Here is an 18,365-nt window from a genome sequence, read left to right on the forward strand (position 1 = left end):
CACCAGGGAAGCCCCATGGTACCGTTTAGGTAAAGCTTCCAGATGTGCAAAACAACTCCATATATTGTCTAAATGCACACATAATTCAGATAGGTTTTAATAGAATAAACACCGAGTTCGGGAGGGCATTTTCCTTGGGAAAGGAAGGAGAGAAATAAGACCAGAGGGGGCATATGGGGCTATCAGCTATAATTTATTTACTTTTAAGAAGATCTCAAAAACACGAAGGAGTCAAAACCTGATAAAGCTGAGTGAAAGGCATGCGGGTTTTCATGTTTTTCTCTGGCATACCTTTGTGCGTGCTTAATAAATAAAGCACGCCAAAGCAAAACCAAAACTAACAGCAGCAACCAAAGCATAAGATACCCTTTGCACCGAGCTGGGTTCCCTGGTGACTAGTAAGCTTCCTGTCTCTGGAGAGAATGGAAATCACAGAGTGGTCTTGGCCTTGGGACTGAATCCCGTGACTTTCACCTTCCTCCCATACTAGTTCAAACCCCTTGTCTGCACGATTCAAGTCCTTGTATGATCTGGCCCCAGCTGGCACCCCACCCTCAGACTACTGCCCCTGAATTAGTCTCAGCTTCTCTGAAGAGTCCTAGGCCCTCTCTCCTCCCAATCTTTGCAAGCGTTAATATCATGCTAGGAACACTCTTTCATCCTCCAGAATAATTCTGGCTTTTTTCTCCAGGCATCACCTCCTCCCGGAAGTCCTCCAGGATCCTGCAGCCTGAGTCAGATGCCTCTAGGGGTCCTCATAGTCCCCTGTGCCTCCCAGACTCATCACATGGTTTTAAAGTCCCTGGTCAGGTAACCTAAATGGGAAGGAAATCCAAAAATGAGGGGATATATGCATACGTGTAGCGGATTCACTTTGCTGTACAGTAGAGACTAACACAATATTGTAAAGCAACGATACTCCAATAAAAATTAATTTAAAATTCATTTATAAAAATATGGCATTCTAAAGTCCCTGGTCACATGTTTCCTACCTCCCTGCTCCCTGCCCCACTGCCGCCCCCCCTCCCCCGCCATGGGTCTCCCTTCCCTGGAGTGAGCCAGGGCTAAAGGTTAGAGGGGTGTGGCCAGGCTTGTGCCTGGGACCTCCCTTTCCCTTTAATTTCCCCTGTGACAAATTCTGGGCACAAGACAGGGAGTGGACAGCCTTCTGGTTGCCTGGCAACACTGGACATCTCCCCCGACCTCCCCAAGGCAGCTTCAGCTACAAGTATATACAAGAGAGACCCATGTTCCTGCCTCCTTGCCTTTGCCTTGGCTGTGCCCTCTGCCTGGTAGACCCTTCCTTTTTCTGTCAACAGTGCACAAGTCCTTGATGGCCCAGTTCCCGTGCTACCTCTTTCAGAAAACCTCTTCTCATGCCCCCAAACAAATTCATTGTTTCTCCTCCATAAGGGCTGATGAATCCTTTCCAGCTAGATCCTTTCCTAAGAACATATTCTGGTGAGATTGTGCAACACTTGTGGATTTTTTTTTTTTCTTCCATTTCCTCCCACTGAGCCCTCATCCCTCCTGAGTACTGCTGTCCTGGAGAGCCCCAGGAGGAGGGTGTGCCCTCCCTGAAGGTCCTGCCCCACTGTAACCTCCTGCTGGTAAGGCAGCTGTCAGCCCCTGTTGATTCAGGTTCCATTTCTGATGACAAAAGCAAGATGGATCTTGTGTCCCGGAACCAGAGGACTTTTAGGAAGAGGAGCGGGACCCTCCCATTTTGTGGGCAATAACCTTCCTCAGCCCTGCATTGGTCTCTGAGTACTGCTGACTTTTAATGTCTAACCATTCTTCCCCACTCTGTACTACAGGCAGCCTCTCTGACTGAGGCAGGAGATAGATGGGCTCCAGATTAGGTATTTACAACTGGCTTCCTGTTTGCACTTTGAGATGGAAATAACAACAGAAACAGGATAAATAGCCAGGCTTTGTCCCCTGAGGACACTTTAAGATAACAGTCACGGCAGGAACAAAGAGGGGCTAAACCCTGCTTGAGGAAAAGATCAAGAGGTCATATATGTCCCATCCTTGGGGCAAGGGAGACACTGCACCTGTGCAGAAAGGCTTCTTGGGGTCAAAAAAGAGGGGGCAGCACCCCATGATAGGTGATGCCAAGGCCCCCCATAGGCCTCTGGGCTGGAATCCATCTTGGAAAAAAGTTGTGCACGCGTGTTGGGGAGGGTCCTAGGGCAGGTCAGGTGTGGAAAAAGAAACCAGGTAATTGGCCAGAGGTAAACAGAGACCCGGAAGAACTGCCCTATATGAATGATGGAACCGCCTCTTAACTGCAGTGCTCCTCATTAGGGAGGACGCCCAAGCCCTTTTCTCTACAGGTGTGTATCTCTGCCTTGCTTCTGTCTTAACTAAACAAACTGTCTCTCTATGTGCTCTCCCACTTGTGCTGTGCTGTGTCTCTAATAATAAACTTTGTGCCTGTTTTTACAGTTTTTGCCTCCTTGAGAAATGCATTTTTCAGTGGGAGTAAGAGCCAGGGGAAATTTGCTTCTAGTCTCTAGCCCTTGCTGGCCTAGTGGCTAGGAGTCCTGGTTTTCATCCAGGCTACCCAGGTTCAATTCCTGGGCAGGGAACTAAGATCTCACTTCAAGCCACCGCTCACTGCTGCTGCCTCTCCAAGATCATGATGTGGGCGATACACATGCTTACACACTTGGTGTGATTGTGTGTGTAAGTTACAGAAATGTCCCGGCGCTATGCATCTCAAGTGGTTTCTGCTTTTTGCCATCCTAGGTTACTGGGATCTAGACCACGGCTGCTTCTGCAACTAGTTTATTACTCATTTGTTTCAGAGTGCGTGCCCACCGAGTTTTACTTATTCACTAGTGAGGTTCTATAAATTAATAAGAAAAAAGAAAAAGAAAAAGAAAAAGAAAAAGATGGGTAAAAGGGTACAATTTATAGAAAATCAAACCAGAAGAGTGAATCAACATATACTGATACTCAAAATCTCCAGGAGTCAGGGAACACAATCAAAAACCACAATGAGATTCAGCGAGAGGAGCAAAACGAATTAAAACATAAACAGTGATAAAAACGTAAAGACTCTTTTTTAACTAAGGGGGAGAAAAGAGAGAGAGAGAGAGAAGGTGGGGAAGGGGGGGATAACGAGGGATTGAAGATGAAGCCACTAAGGATTTCACTTGACAAATCAGGTTTTTTAATAGAATTTTAATTTTTTAAATAAATTTATTGTATTTATTTATTTTTGGCTGCGTTGGGTCTTTGTTGCTGCGCGCGGGCTTTCTCTAGTCGTGGCAAGTGGGGACTACTCTTCGTTGAGGTGCGCGGGCTTCTCACTGCGGTGGCTTCTCTTGTTGCGGAGCACGGGCTCTAGGCACGCGGGCTCAGTAGTTGTGGCTTGTGGGCTCTAGAGCACAGGCTCAGTAGTTGTGGCGCAAGGGCTCAGTTGCTCCGCGGCATGTGGGATCTTCCTGGACCAGGGCTCGAACCCGTGTCCCCTGCATTGGCAGGTGGATTCTTAACCCCCAGGGAAGTCCCTGTGAGTCTGTTTCTAAGAAATCCTTTCTACCGGATATTTTCCCCAAAGTTTGGCTTTGCAAATATTTACATTTAGATCCAGCTGGGCTGGGGTTGATTGTCTTATTTGCCATGACATGGCCTTCAACAGGGGATGGCACATAGTAGGAACTCAAGAAATATTTGTTAAATGAATGCATAAGAGGCCATAGTAGGTACCTTGTTCTGTATCTCAGCCCGCATGTCCCTTGGAGGGATTATAATCGTCCTCCTGCAAAGGACTGCATTGCCTTGTGGGTATCTGGACCCAAAAGGCTGCCCATCTCATTGGTCAGACCCTGGAGACCAGTCTTCAACAGCGCCACTGTGTAGTTTGGAGAGGAACTGCAAGAATGGTCTGATTCAGACCCAGTCTCCACTTGGGGTGGAAACCTTTCTGCTCCCTCTCCTCCCACACTTGGTTTTTAGAGTCCCTAAAGATTCTTGGACAATTCAAGAGAAAGGAAGGAAAATCTGAGCTGCTTGCGAATCAGGAAAGTAAGAGAGAAAGCCATTGATTAGAAAAAGAAATGAGTTTATGCAACATTTTGTTTCAGTAACATAGTAATTGGAATTCTTGGTTTAATGTGTGACTTCTACAAGGGCAGAGATTGCAGCTGCTTCTTTGCGATATCCACAGCCGTTGGACTGTGTCTGGTACCTAGGAGGTGTTGAATAAATGTCTATTAAATAAATGAGAGTAAATCTCTGAGCCTTTGCTCCTGTTATTTTCTTTGGCTGGAGTGTGCTTCCTCCAATATGTTCATGGCTATTCCCTTGTTTCATTTGGATCTCTGCTTAAATGTTGCCCCTTCCATCCTTCCTTCCTTCCTTCCTTCCTTCCCTCTCTCTCCCTATCTTCCTGGTTTTATTGGAATATAGTTCACACACCATATAATTCACCTGTACAATGCAGTGGTTTTTATTATATTCACACAGTTGTGCATCTATCACCACAACCAATGTAAGAACTTTATATAATCCTGAAAAGAAACCCCATAGCCCGTAACCATTACCCTCCAGTTTCCCCCATCACTCCTAGCCTTAGACAATAACTAATCTACTTTCTGCCTTTATAGATTTGCCTCTTCTGGACATTTCTTATACATGGAATCATACAATATGTGGTCTTCTATATTTGACTTCTTTCATTTAGCATAATGTTTTCAAGGTTCATCCACGTCATAGCATGTATCGGGACTTTGTTCTTTTTTTTAAGGCTGTATGATATTTCATCATTTGGATGTACCCCATCGTGTTTATCCATTCATCAGTTAATGGACATTTGGCTTAGTTCCACTTCTTCGCGATTATGAATCACACTGCTATAAGCATTCATGTACAAGTTTTTGTGTGGATGTAAGTTTTCATTTTTCTTGGGTACATACCTATGTGTGGAATTGCTGGGTCACATGGTAATTCTATGTTTAACTGACTGAAGAACTGTCAAACCATTTTCCAAAGAATATTGCATTTTCACAAAGACCTTTCCTGATCGTCCTAAAGCAGCTGCTCCAAATCACTCACTACCTCCGTACACTACTTCATTTTTCCTTCACTCCCTGGTGGGATAGTATAGGATAGTGTATATACTTATTGCTCTATGACACTAGAATACATGGTACATATTCATTTGCTTACTGTCTTCCCTTCCACAAGATTGTAATATCCATTAAAAATGGGAATTTTGGGGCTTCCATGGTGGCGCAGTGGTTGAGAATCTGCCTGCCAATGCAGGGGACACGGGTTCGAGCCCTGGTCTGGGAAGATCCCACATGCCGCGGAGCAACTAGGCCCGTGAGCCACAACTACTGAGCCTGCGCGTCTGGAGCCTGTGCTCCGCAACAACAGAGGCCACGATAGTGAGACGCCCGCGCACCGCGATGAAGAGTGGCCCCCGCTTGCCGCAACTAGAGAAAGCCCTCGCACAGAAACGAAGACCCAACACAGCAAAAATAAATAAATTTATAAAAAAAAAAAAGGGAATTTTGGCCAGTTCTGTCCATTGCTGAATCTCCAGTGCCTAGGAAAGTGTCTGCAATAGGGTAGCACACACACTAGACAAGCAGGTGTCCCGGAAGCCACAGGAAGTTTGGCATGGCCACCTGCTAATGTGCCTCAGAGAAATCCACAAGATGCCTGGTTCTGAGTAGAAGCAGTTGCAGTGGTCAACCCAAGTCACTGGGAAAGCTGCAGTGCCAGAAGCCAAATGACTGCATTCACACCTGAGTGGGGGCTGAGATTCTGGAGACAAGGGTCACGCTTCTGAGAACGTCCAGGTTGAAAGGAAAAAAGGGCCCGTCTGCTCTGTCTTGGAACATTCTCTGACATACCCAACTGCCAGGGGAAAGGGGATCCCCTCCCTACTCACCCCATACTCCAGACTGCGTTTGCTTGGAGTACAAGAATGTGCTTGTTTATGTTTATGACTGTTTCAGTTATTTATGCGAGATAACAAATCACCCTACAACTTGGGGCTTAAAACTCACAATTCCATGGGTTTACCCAGTGGCTGCTTTCCTGGTCTAGCCTAGAATCGGTTGCATTGTTGCACTGGGATGGCAGCTGGAATGGCTGGAAGAGCCAAGAGGATCTTTGCTGCTGGCCGCCAGCTGGACCACTTTCCCCTCCACGTGGCCTCTCATCCTCACGGATCAAAGCCAGGCTCTCTAACAAGGAGACCTGTAGCATCCCAGGAGCTCGTGTGTGGAAGCCGCAAAGCACCCTGGGGCCCAGACTCGGAAGTCACGTGTTGGTTCTTCTGCACGCCCACTTTTGAAAGCAAGTCACGTGGATAGTCCAGATTCTGAGGGAGAGGAAATTGATTCCACGTGACGTGAGGAGTAACAAAGTCACATCGCAGAGAGGCTTGTGTAGGAGATGGGTGGGATTTGGCTGGGATCTTTCAGTCTCCCACAATAACTAAGAGAATTGTCTCTGTGGCGGAGGAACATGGCTTTGGGTCAGGGCACCAACACCTCTTGGTTGGGTAGCCTTGGGCAAGCCAACTTTCCTGTATGAGCTCCGGATTCCTTCCCGTGAAGTAGAAGCAATCCAGTTTTATCATCACCTGACAATCTGCCTTATAGTTACCGCCAGGAAAACGGGCTACAAATCAGCAATTCTAAGATCTTTTCTGGCAGACTCTCTCCATGAAACTGGACAATTCATTTAACTAGAGGTCCCAGTTGATCTTGGATGGCAACCATGGAAAGATCATAATATCAACAGCAAAAATAATAGCAGCTACCTCTTATGGAGACCTGCCAGGCTGAGTGTATTACTCTGCTGGTCTGTAGAAACGGCCAAGGAGTCTTTGGGTCACCCCAGAAGCAGAGCCTGAGATAAGGATTTGAGGACTTGTAGTTTACCTGGGCGGTGGTTCTAGAAGCCGCTGGAGGAATGTAGGGAAGTGGGAGAGGGAAGAGAAAGAGCCAATACAGGATGAGCTCAGGAGCTGAATCCCACTGGGGACCTTGGGAAGACGGTGCAGAACACATGACTCTGAATTATACTAATGATTGTCTTCCTTTTTAAAAAAAAAAAATTCTCATCTCTTCATTTTATTTTATCACATCTGTCTCTCTCATGCCTTTCTGAAACAAGGCAAGAGAATAGGCATCGAATAAAATTTTTAAACGTGAAGTGGATACGGTTTGCTATTTCTGAGGGTTGTTGAGGGGATGCCAGAAGGTGTGTGTAGGCACTTACAAGGGGGGCTGCAATGCAAGAAGTGCTCCTTACAAAAAAACAAAAATAAAAACATTTTTCCTTCTCAGTGAGCCCAACCCTGGCCACCCTACTTGCTGGTCACTGCCCCAGCCCAGCACTCCAGGGTCCTTTATCCAACTTGACTTGTCTTCCTTTAATTTTTTTTTTTTTCGTAGCACTTGTGACTTTTTAATACACAATATTAGCGGTCTCATCCTCAGCATATGAACACTGGGGACTGATCAGTCTTTGCTTGTGGGGGCCTGTCCTGTGCATTGTAGGATGTTGAGTAGCATCGTGAGTCTCCAACCCACTAGATGCCAGTAGCACACCCACCAATTGTGAAGAGCACAAATGTCTCCTGACATGTTCTATACCCCCTGGGGAGATTAATTGCCCTCAGTTGAGATCCACCATGCTATTCAACTTACCTTTTATTTTTTATTTTATTTTATTTTATTTTATCTGAACTTAAAATGCTTTATTTGTTTACCAGCAAATGGTAACACTTTGGCATATGCCAGGCTGGTGGCTTGGGTTTTCCTCAAGACTTGTTGTTGTTACACTTATTCATTTGGTTTTCTGGTTTTTTTTTTTTAATGTTTATTTATTTATTTTCTTATTAGTCATCCATTTTATACACATCAGTGCATACATGTCAATCCCAATTGCCCAATTCATCACACCACCATCCCCACCCCACCCCCCGCCGCTTTCCCCCCTCGGTGTCCATACGTTTGTTCTCTATGTCTGTGTCTCAATTTCTGCTCTGCAAACTGGTTCATCTGTACCATTTTCTAGGTTCCACCTATATGCGTTAATATACGATATTTGTTTTTCTCTTTCTGACTTACTTCACTCTGTATGACAGTCTCTAGATCCATCCACGTCTCAAGAAATGACCCAATTTCGTTCCTTTTTATGGCTGAGTAATATTCCATTGTATATATGTACCACATCTTCTTTATCCATTCGTCTGTTGATGGGCATTTAGGTTGCTTTTAGGGAGTGTTCTAATTTCATTCTTTTACATGTAGCTGTCCAGTTTTCCCAGCACCGCTTATTGAAAAGACTGTCTTTTCTCCATTGTATATCCTTGCCTCCTTTGCCAGAGATTAGTTGACCATAGGTGCGTGGGTTTATCTCTGGGCTTTCTATCCTGTTCCATTGATCTATATTTCTATTTTTGTGCCTGTACCATATTGTCTTGATTACTGTAGCTTTGTAGTATCGCCTGAAGTCAGGGAGTCTGATTCCTCCAACTCCAATTTTTTCCCTCAAGACTTCTTTGGGTATTTGGGGTCTTTTGTGTCTCCATACAAATTTTAACATTTTTTGTCCTAGTTCTGTAAAAAATGCCATTGGTAATTTGATAAGGATTGCATTGAATCTGTAGATTGCTTTGGGTAGTATAGTCATTTTCACAATATTGATTCTTCCAATCCAAGAACATGGTATATCTCTCCATCTGTTGGTATCATCTTTAATTTCTTTCATCAGTGTCTTATAGCTTTCTGCATACAGGTCTTTTGTCTCCCTAGGTAGGTTTATTCCTAGGTATTTTATTCTTTTTGTTGCAATGGTAAATGGGAGTGTTTCCTTAATTTCTCCTTCAGATTTTTCATTATTCGTGTATAGGAATGCAAGAGATTTCTGTGCATTAATTTTGTATCCTGCAACTTTACCAAATTCATTGATTAGCTCTAGTAGTTTTCTGGTGGCATCTTTAGGATTCTCTATGTATAGTATCATGTCATCTGCAAACAGTGACAGTTTTACTTCTTCTTTTCCAATTTGTATTCCTTTTATTTCTTTTTCTTCCTTGATTGCCGTGGCTAGGACTTCCAAAACTATGTTGCATAATAGTGGTGAGAGTGGACATCCTTGTCTTCTTCCTGATCTTAGAGGAAATGCTTTCAGTTTTTCACCATCGAGAATGATGTTTGCTGTGGGTTTGTAGTATATGACCTTTATTATGTTGAAGTAGGTTCCCTCTATGCCCACTTTCTGGAGAGTTTTTATCATAAATCGGTGATGAGTTTTGTCAAAAGCTTTTTCTGCATCTATTTAGATGATCATATGGTTTTTATTCTTCAGTTTGTTAATATGGTGTATCACATTGATTGATTTGCATATATTGAAGAATCCTTGCATCCCTGGGATAAATCCCACTTGATCGTGGTGTATGATCCTTTAAATGTGTTGTTGGATTCTGTTTGCTAGTATTTTGTTGAGGATTTTTGCATCTATATTCATCAGTGATATCGGTCTGTAATTTTCTTTTTTTGTAGTATCTTTGCCTGGTTTTGGTATCAGGGTGATGGTGGCCTCATAGAATGAGTTTGGGAGTTTTCCTTCCTCTACAATTTTTTGGAAGAGTTTGAGAAGGATGGGTGTTAGCTCTTCTCTAAATGTTTGATAGAATTCACCTGTGAAGCCATCTGGTCCTGGACTTTTGTTTGTTGGAAGATTTTAAATCACAGTTTCAATTTCATTACTTGTGATTGGTATGTTCATATTTTCTATTTCTTCCTGGTTCAGTCTTGGAAGGGTATATCTTTCTAAGAATTTGTCCATTTCTTCCAGGTTGTCCATTTTATTGGCATAAAGTTTCTTGTAGTAGTCTCTTAGGTTGCTTTGTATTTCTGCGGTGTCTGTTGTAACTTCTCCTTTTTCATTTCAGATTTTATTGATTTGAGTCCTCTCCCTCTTTTTCTTGATGAGTCTGGCTAATGCTTTATCAATTTTGTTTATCTTCTCAAAGAACCAGCTTCTAGTTTTATTGAACTTTGCTATTGTTTCCTTTGTTTCTACTTCATTTATTTCTGCTCTGATCTTTATGATTTCTTTCCTTCTGCTAACTTTGGGTTTTGTTTGTTCTTCTTTCTCTAGTTCCTTTAGGTGTAAGGTTAGATTGTTTATTTGAGATTTTTCTTGTTTCTTGAGGTAGGCTTGTATAGCTATAAACTTCCCTGTTAGAACTGCTTTTGCTGCATCCCATAGGTTTTGGATCGTCGTGTTTTCATTGTCATTTGTCTCTAAGTATTTTTTGATTTCTGGAGTGATCTCTTGGTTATTTAGTAACGTATTGTTTAGCATCCATGTGTTTGTGTTTTTTACGTTTTTTTCCCCTGTAATTGATTTCTAATATCATAACGTTGTGGTCAGAAAAGATGCTTGATATGATTTCAATTTTCTTAAATTTACTGAGGCTTCATTTGTGACCCAAGATGTGATCTATCCTGGAGAATGTTCCATGCACACTTGAGAAGAAAGTGTAATCTGCTGTTTTTGGATGGAATGTCCTATAAATATCAATCAAATCTACCTGGTCTATTGTGTCATTTAAAGCTTGTGTTTCCTTATTAATTTTCTGTTTGGATGATCTGTCCATTGGTGTAAGTGAAGTATTAAAGTCCCCCACTATTACTGTGTTACTGTCGATTTCCTCTTTTATAGCTGTTAGCAGTTGCCTTATGTATTGAGGTGCTCCTATGTTGGGTGCATATATGTTTATAATTGTTATATCTTCTTCTTGGATTGATCTCTTGATCATTACGTAGTGTCCTTCCTTGTTTCTTGTAACATTCTTTATTTTAAAGTCTATTTTATCTGATATGAGTATTGCTACTCCAGCTTTCTTTTGATTTCCATTTGCATGGAATAACTTTTTCCATCCCCTCACTTTCAGTCTGTATGTGTCCCTAGGTCTGAAGTGGGTCTCTTGTAGACAGCATATATATGGGTCTTGTTTTTGTATCCATTCAGCAAGCCTGTGTCTTTTGGTTGGAGCATTTAATCCATTCACGTTTAAGGTAATTATCGACATGTATGTTCCTATGACCATTTTCTTAATTGTTTTGGGTTTGTTTTTGTAGGTCCTTTTCTTCTCTTGTGTTTCCCACTTAGAGAAGTTCCTTTAGCATTTGTTGTAGAGCTGGTTTGGTGGTGCTGAATTCTCTTAGCTTTTGCTTGTCTGTAAAACTTTTGATTTCTCCATCAAATCTGAATGAGATCCTTGCCGGGTAGAGTAATATTGATTGTAGGTTCTTCCCTTTCATCACTTTAAGTATATCATGCCACTCCCTTCTGGCTTGTAGAGTTTCTGCTGAGAAATCAGCTGTTAACCTTATGGGAGTTCCCTTGTATGTTATTTGTCGTTTTTCCCTTGTTGTTTTCAATAATTTTTCTTTGTCTTTAATTTTTGCCAATTTGATTACTATGAGTTTCAGCGTGTTTCTCCTTGGGCTTATCCTATATGGGACTCTCTGTGCTTCCTGGATTTGTTTGGCTACTTCCTTTCCCACGTTAGGCAGATTTTTTACTATAATCTCTTCAAATATTTTCTTGGGTCCTTTTTCTCTCTCTTCTCCTTCTGGGACCCCTATAACATGAATGTTGTTGCATTTAATGTTGTCCCAGAGGTCTCTTAGGCTGTCTTCATTTCTTTTCATTCTTTTTTCTTTATTCTGTTCCATGGCAGTGAATTCCACCATTCTGTCTTCCAGGTCACTTATCCGTTCTTCTGCCTCAGTTATTCTGCTATTGATTCCTTCTAGTGTAGTTTTCATTTCAGTTATTGTATTGCTCATCTCTGTTTGTTTGTTCTTTAATTCTTCTAGATCTTTGTTAAACATTTCTTGCATCTTCTCGATCTTTGCCTCCATTCTTTTTCCGAGATCCTAGATCATCTTCACTATCATTATTCTGAATTCTTTTTTGGAAGGTTGCCTATCTCCACTTCATTTAGTTGTTTTTCTGGGGTTTTATCTTGTTCCTTCATATGGTACATAGCCCTCTGCCTTTTCGTCTTGTCTATCTTTCTGTGAATGTGGTTTTTGTTCTACAGGCTGCAGGATTGTAGTTCTTCTTGCTTCTGTTGTCTGCCCTCTGGTGGATGAGGCTATCTAAGAGGCTTGTGGGAGTTTCCTGATGGGAGGGACTAGTGGTTGGTAGAGCTGGCTGTTGCTCTGGTGGGCAGAGCTCAGTAAAACTGTAATCCACTTGTCTGCTGATGGGTGGGGCTGGGTCCCCTCCCTGTTGGTTGTTTGGCCTGAGGCGACCCAACACTGGAGCCTACCCGGGCTCTTTGGTGGGGCTAATGGCGGACTCTGGCAGGGCTCACGCCAAGGAGTACTTCCCAGAACTTCTGCTGCCAGTGTCCTTGTCCCTTGGTAAGCCACAGCTGCCCCCCACCTCTTCAGGAGACCCTCCAACACCAGCAGGTAGGTCTGGTCAGTCTCGTATGGGGTCACTGCTCCTTCCCCTGGGTCCAGATGCACACACTACTTTGTATGTGCCCTCCAAGAGTGGAGTCTCTGTTTCCCCCAGTCCTGTCGAAGTCCTGCAATCAAATCCCGCTAGCCTTCAAAGTCTGATTCTCTAGGAATTCCTCCTCCCGTTGCCAGACCCCCAGGTTGGGAAGCCTGACGTGGGGCTCAGAACCTTCACTCCAGTGGGTGGACTTCTGTGGTATAAGTGTCCTCCAGTCTGTGAGTCACCCAACCAGCAGTTATCGGATTTGATTTTATTGTGATAGCGCCCCTCCTACTGTCTCATTGCGGCTCCTCCTTTGTCTTTGCATGTGGGGTATCATTTTTGGTGAGTTCCAGTGTCTTCCTGTCGATGATTGTTCAGCAGTTAGTTGTGATTCCGGTGTTCTCAAAAGAGGGAGTAAGAGCATGTCCGTCTACTCTGCCATCTTGAAGCAATCTCCAACTCACCTTTTAATTATGTTCATTATTGGCTGTCTGTCTCTCCCTACCCCCTACTGGAATGTTAACTCCAAGAAAAACGGAATTTTCTTCTTTAGTTCATTGCTGTATCCTCAGTTCCTTGATCGATACCTGGCATGTGGTAGGTGTCCAATATTAGTTGAAAGAATGAATGACATTTGGAGGGTTTTGTGCTTGGGGATGGTGCCAAGGCTTGCCGTGCATAACCTCATTTCTTTATCACAGCATCCCTTGGAGGGAGGCCTTGTCACTGTCCCCCTTTGCACCGAGGAGAAAAACAGAGGCTTCTAGAAGCTGCATATGGACACCCTACACACACACCCAATAGTAGAGTCCAGAAGCTTAGCTGGCCTCCATGCAACAACTGGCTGTGTTCTCCCTTCTAGTCGAAGAGGACTGAATAAAGGTCAGGGTCAAAGGTAGCTTCTGGCAGGCACCTGCAGGGGAGTTGAGGAGCCATGAGCAGCTGGCATGGGGTTGGGGGGCGCACACCTGAAGGGGCTTTCTCAGGTACCCGCAGGGAGCTGCCTTGAACTTGGCTGGGCTCATCTTGTCCCTCTCAGGAGGAAGGCCAACGCCAGACCTATAAGAGATGCGGACCAGGGCTTCCCTGGTGGTGCAGTGGTTGAGAGTCTGCCTGCCAATGCGGGGGACGCGGGTTTGAGCCCTGGTCTGGGAAGATCCCACATGCCGTGGAGCAACTGGGCCTGTGAGCCACAATTGCTGAGCCTGCGCGTCTGGAGCCTGTGCTCCGCGACAAGAGAGGCCGCGATAGTGAGAGGCCTGCGCACCGCGATGAAGAGTGGCCCCCGCTTGCCACAACTGGAGAAAGCCCTCGCACAGAAACGAAGACCCAACACAGCCATAAATAAATAAAAATTAAAAAAAAAAAAATTAAAAAAAAAAGAGATGCGGACCAAGCTCCAAAGTGAAGCCCCAGCAGAGCCTGGAAATGGTTGCTGGAGCACGTGCCTGGTGATGGTGGGGGTTGGGGATGAGTGCCCAAGAGGCTGGGACTACACGCACGCGCACACACACACACACACACACTTCACTCCTCCCACTCCTTCTACCCTCCCTCAACCCCCCTCAACTCCCCACTTCCCCTCCCCACCCCACCCTTACTGCAGTCCAGCCCAGCTCAGCCCAGCCCAGCCCAGAAAGGGCCCATCGCTGTGATTGGTCAGTGGTTCTCTGTACCAGGAATTGAGACACAGGAGATGGGAAGGAAGGAAGAGGGTGGGTGGGGCGGGGAGAGGGATGGGGTTACTTTTGTATCTACTCCCAGAGCTGGGTGCCTGCTCACCATGGACACTGTCGGGTACAGCAAGTGGGACGGCAGGCTGGAGGAGGTCTCCGGAGGTATGAGCAATGGGGCTGCCTCACAGATCCCCTTGGGTCCCTCTCTGACCAGTGGTTTGGGGTTTGATGGGAGAATGGAGAGGATCAGCCAAGAGAGGGCCTAAGTAGTGAGTGCAGGAGAGACACCACAGGCCCTAGAGCCAACTGGACCTGGATTCAAATTTCAACTCTGCCACTTAGGGGCTGTGTGACCACAGACAAGTTACTGTACCTCTCTGAATCTCAGTTTCCTGGGAGGAACCCAAGCATCCAGGGCTCAGTCCTCAGGGCCCAGGGATCCAGGGTGGTCCTGGTATTGGAGGAGCTCAGGAGTCCATCCGTGTTATCCCAGGGCACTGGGGACGCTGGGGACAGAGACCCCTCCTCCTGGCCCTGGCTCTCTTGGTGGTCACAATCCTGTGGACCCTCGTTCTGAGCGTCCTGTTTTCCAAGGGTGAGTGACTGGATGATGGGGGAGGTCGTGTCCAGCCCCCCTGGGGACATAGACCTTTTCTCCGTCCCTAAACACACCAGCCAGGTCCCAGGCCCTTGCCTGGGTCTGAGTGTGAACACCTCGGAACAGAGTTTGTGTGCACCCATGTGTGTGCATATGTGCCTGTGAATGTGTTTGTCCTTTGTCGGTGTGTGTGCACATCACGTGTGCTGCACGCCTGTCCACCCACTCTGTGCGTCCGGTGATCGGGGTCCCCGCACCCCTCGGGCCGCGGGGAGAGTTCCCGAGTCCCCCTCTCTCCGCAGCCTCCACAGAGCGCGGGGCGCTGCTCGGCCAACAGGATCTGCTGAGGACAAACTGTACGTGCAGGACAGGGGCTCTTGGGTCCCCAAAGTTCGGGGGCGGAAGGGTCTTGGACCCTGGCGTCGGGGTAGTGGGTGGGTCGGTGGGGATCTCACAGTCTGCAAGGCTGGCCCTGGAGTTGGGTAGGGTCCCGTGAGTCCCCGAGGGTGACCTGGAGTGTGTGGGGCGGACGGGGGATCGTTCCAGCCTCGAAGCAGACGGTGGTGCTGGGTGTCTTGAAGGAGGAGATCCAAGCCTGCAATAGCTGCTGTGAGACTGGTGGACCGAGGGGGCGGGGCTTGTGGCCGGGATTGGAGGAGGCGAGTGGGAGCGGGGCTCCTGGCGCGTAGTGGGGGCGGCGGGCTGGTCTCAGATGTCCCGCCCCCATCCTCGCCCCCCTTCCCAGGCCTGGGGACTCAGACGCAGCTGCAGACCGTGCGCACCAAGCTTAGAGAGGCACAGTCGAAGCTGATCCAGCAGGAGAGCGCCCTAAAAGAACTGAGCGAGCGCGGTGAGGGCGGGACATTGCCATGATCCCTGACCCCTCACCCCGGCTGTTACCCTACCCTTGATTCACCTCCGGACCCCTCTGTGACCCCCACCTATCCTGTGATCCTGACCATTGACCCCAATCGTGTCCTCCATCCTGACCCTGACCTCTGGATTCTGACCTTGACTGCAACTCCTAACCCCAACCGCAACTGGACCCTACCCAGCTATAACAGTCCTGGACCGTGATGTCATTCTTGACCTTGGCAATGACCACGGAAGTGGATGCTGACCTTAACTAATCATGACCCTATTACTGATGCTGAGCCTAGCTATAATCTGGACTCCTTTTACCTCGCAGTGACCCAGAGTTTGGCTGAAGCCGGTAGGGACCGTGAGAACATCCGCAGTGAGCTCTTCCGGGCGCTGGAAGGAGTCCGGCTCGGGAACCGTGAGCACGATCCGGAGGGGTGGAGGGGAGAGGCGAGGACAAGTGGACCCCGCCCTTGGGCCCCAGGGTTCCCTGATCCGCCTGGCCCCGTCCTTTAACCTTGGCCTGGTCTCAGTGGCTCCTCCGACCCTGAGCCCGGGGGTCCAACACTCCCCTCCCCAATCCTCACCATCTGCTCCATTCGGGAGCAAATGACCTCTTTGATCCTCGCCACCCTGCAGGCTCCTGCGAGGAGTGCCCCAAGTCGTGGCTGCCATTCCAGGGCTCCTGCTACCTTTTCTCCACCCAACGGGCCACGTGGGTGGAGGCGCAGCGCCACTGCGAGGGCGCCAGAGCGCACCTGGTGATTGTCGGGGGCCTGGATGAGCAGGTGCGCAGCTCCGGCTTTGGGGGGCGGGGGGGCGGGGAGAAGGAGTTTACCTGAGAGGGCGTGGTTGGGAGCGGGGCGGGACGGACGCGAGGCTCAGTCTCCCCTCTTGCCCAGGGCTTCCTAAGTCGGAACATTGGTGGCCGCGGTTACTGGCTGGGCCTGAGGGCCGTGCGCAGGGCGCGCAGGATCCAGGGCTACCAGTGGGTGGACGGAGTCCCGCTCAGCTTCAGGTGAGGGAAGGGACTTGGGGAGGCTGACAGTTCGGATCCTAGGAGAAGCGCTTCGGCCAGATCTCAGGGCCTCCTTAGGGATGGGCGGGCTAGATAGACCTCAGGAAGTGACTAGGGTTAAATTCTGGGGTTAGAAAGTTATATCCCAGGTGCATGTGCTCAGGTTAGACCCTCAGGATGTCTAGGTTAGACCCAAGCAATAAACAGGCTAGACCCCGGAAAGGAAGGCTGGACCCCGTGGCCATCCTCAGCCTAGCCTCCCAGCAACACCTCCGCCAAACCACTGCAGCTACTGGAATCAGGGGGAGCCCAATGACTCGCTGGGGCGCGAGGACTGCATCATGATTCTCCGCACGGGGATGTGGAACGACGCACCGTGCGACAACAGGGACGACAGCTGGATCTGTGAGAAGAGGCTCAGCTGCTGATCTTCCCCAGTGCCCCAGAGTCACGCCCACTGGCACTTGTCCAATCGCCTGAGCCGCTCACCGTCCTGGCTCCGCCCACCACCATTAATTTCCCACCCCACCCACAGCGTAGGCCAGTAACTGCACTCTGAGACCTCCGCTCCAGCCTCACTGCAACCCCTCACGCGTGGACCTCAGCTAGTCTCCACCCACTCCAAAATCTGAGCTCCCCGGCCCTGTGATCTGACCCTATCGCCCTCCCTAACCAAGGTCAAGTAACTGAGGGATGGAGCTGTTTGATTTACTTGTATTTTACCATGCAGATGGAAGGCCTCAAAGATAGGGATTTTGAGAGCTTTCTTCGCAGCCCGAGGGAACCTCAATAAATGAGAAATGAATCTTGGCCCCTGGCTCTGGTTAGCTGTTCTAAGCTTTATCTCAGAGACTCTGATGTCATCCATGTGAGTGACCCTGACCTCAGGGGCTTATGATGCCCCCCAAACCCAGTGGGTAACCTGCATTGGGCCAGGAGGGCTGTAGGGCACGGGGGACACAGGAATGAGTCTGACCCCCATCCCTACCCCTGGGACAATGTGACCAGTGACTCGACTGAGGAATATATGAAGGAGTGATATGATGCATTTGAAGGAGCCACCTGTGTCCCCAGGGAGAGGAACTCTGCTGAGATGCTGCAGTGCTGGCCCTGTTCCTTGAGGAGACTGTCATCCTATTGTGGAGACTACAGGCAGCCTGACACAAGGCCCTGAGACAGGTGGGAGAGGGGCTGCCCGGATCTGATGAGCATTGTCCCTTTCATCTCGGGCACCCAGGTTCTGTGGGGTGTTCAGGGAATACATCCAGAGAAGATGGACTTTCCAAGAACAATGGGATTTCAGCACATGGAGCTGGGAAGGGAGGGCTTTGCAGGCAGAGGGTGTTGGAAAGTGTAAGGCATGGCTGAACCCATTTGGGGGGTGTGGGGTGCACACAGCCTAGCTTTATCAACTGGAGACTTTTGATCTGAATTTACCCTGCGCTCCCAAAACTTCCTGCTCCCGTCTTGGGGACCTGGGGGCTCTCCCAGCATTTCCAGTGGAGATGGGTCCAACTGCCCAACTGAGGGGAGTGACAGGCTAGCAGCTTTTAGTTCTGTGCAGAGCTGAGTCCAGAACCAAATCTGCTTGGGGCCCCCAAGCTGCCCAGCCCTGAGAGCATTCACTGAGTAGGAACAGGAGGCAACAGCACCCAAACTCCCTGGCCAGGCGGAATCTTTCAGTGCTGTAACCAGGAAACCC

The 18,365-nt window shown here is 47.7% G+C and overlaps 1 protein-coding gene across 2 annotated transcripts; it reads left to right on the forward strand.

The window, feature by feature from the left end:
- Window positions 1-14,258: 14,258 nt before the first annotated feature.
- On the forward strand, window positions 14,259-17,473 carry CLEC4G (C-type lectin domain family 4 member G). Of its 2 annotated transcripts, none has more exons than XM_082380096.1 (9): window positions 14,259-14,348; window positions 14,680-14,781; window positions 15,087-15,140; window positions 15,331-15,393; window positions 15,530-15,634; window positions 15,974-16,063; window positions 16,285-16,433; window positions 16,548-16,663; window positions 16,915-17,473. In XM_082380096.1, exons 1-9 carry the CDS (start codon window positions 14,294-14,296, stop codon window positions 17,006-17,008), a joined length of 828 nt encoding a protein of 275 aa, XP_082236222.1. In that variant the 5' UTR covers window positions 14,259-14,293; the 3' UTR covers window positions 17,009-17,473. The 2 variants fall into 2 exon arrangements, with proteins under 2 accessions (XP_082236222.1, XP_082236221.1); XM_082380095.1 differs by having other exon boundaries at window positions 16,953-17,473.
- The last annotated feature ends 892 nt before the right edge of the window (window positions 17,474-18,365 follow it).

This window comes from Balaenoptera borealis (genome assembly GCF_965194805.1).
Source record: "Balaenoptera borealis genome assembly, chromosome: 2".
Classification (NCBI taxonomy): domain Eukaryota; kingdom Metazoa; phylum Chordata; class Mammalia; order Artiodactyla; family Balaenopteridae; genus Balaenoptera; species Balaenoptera borealis.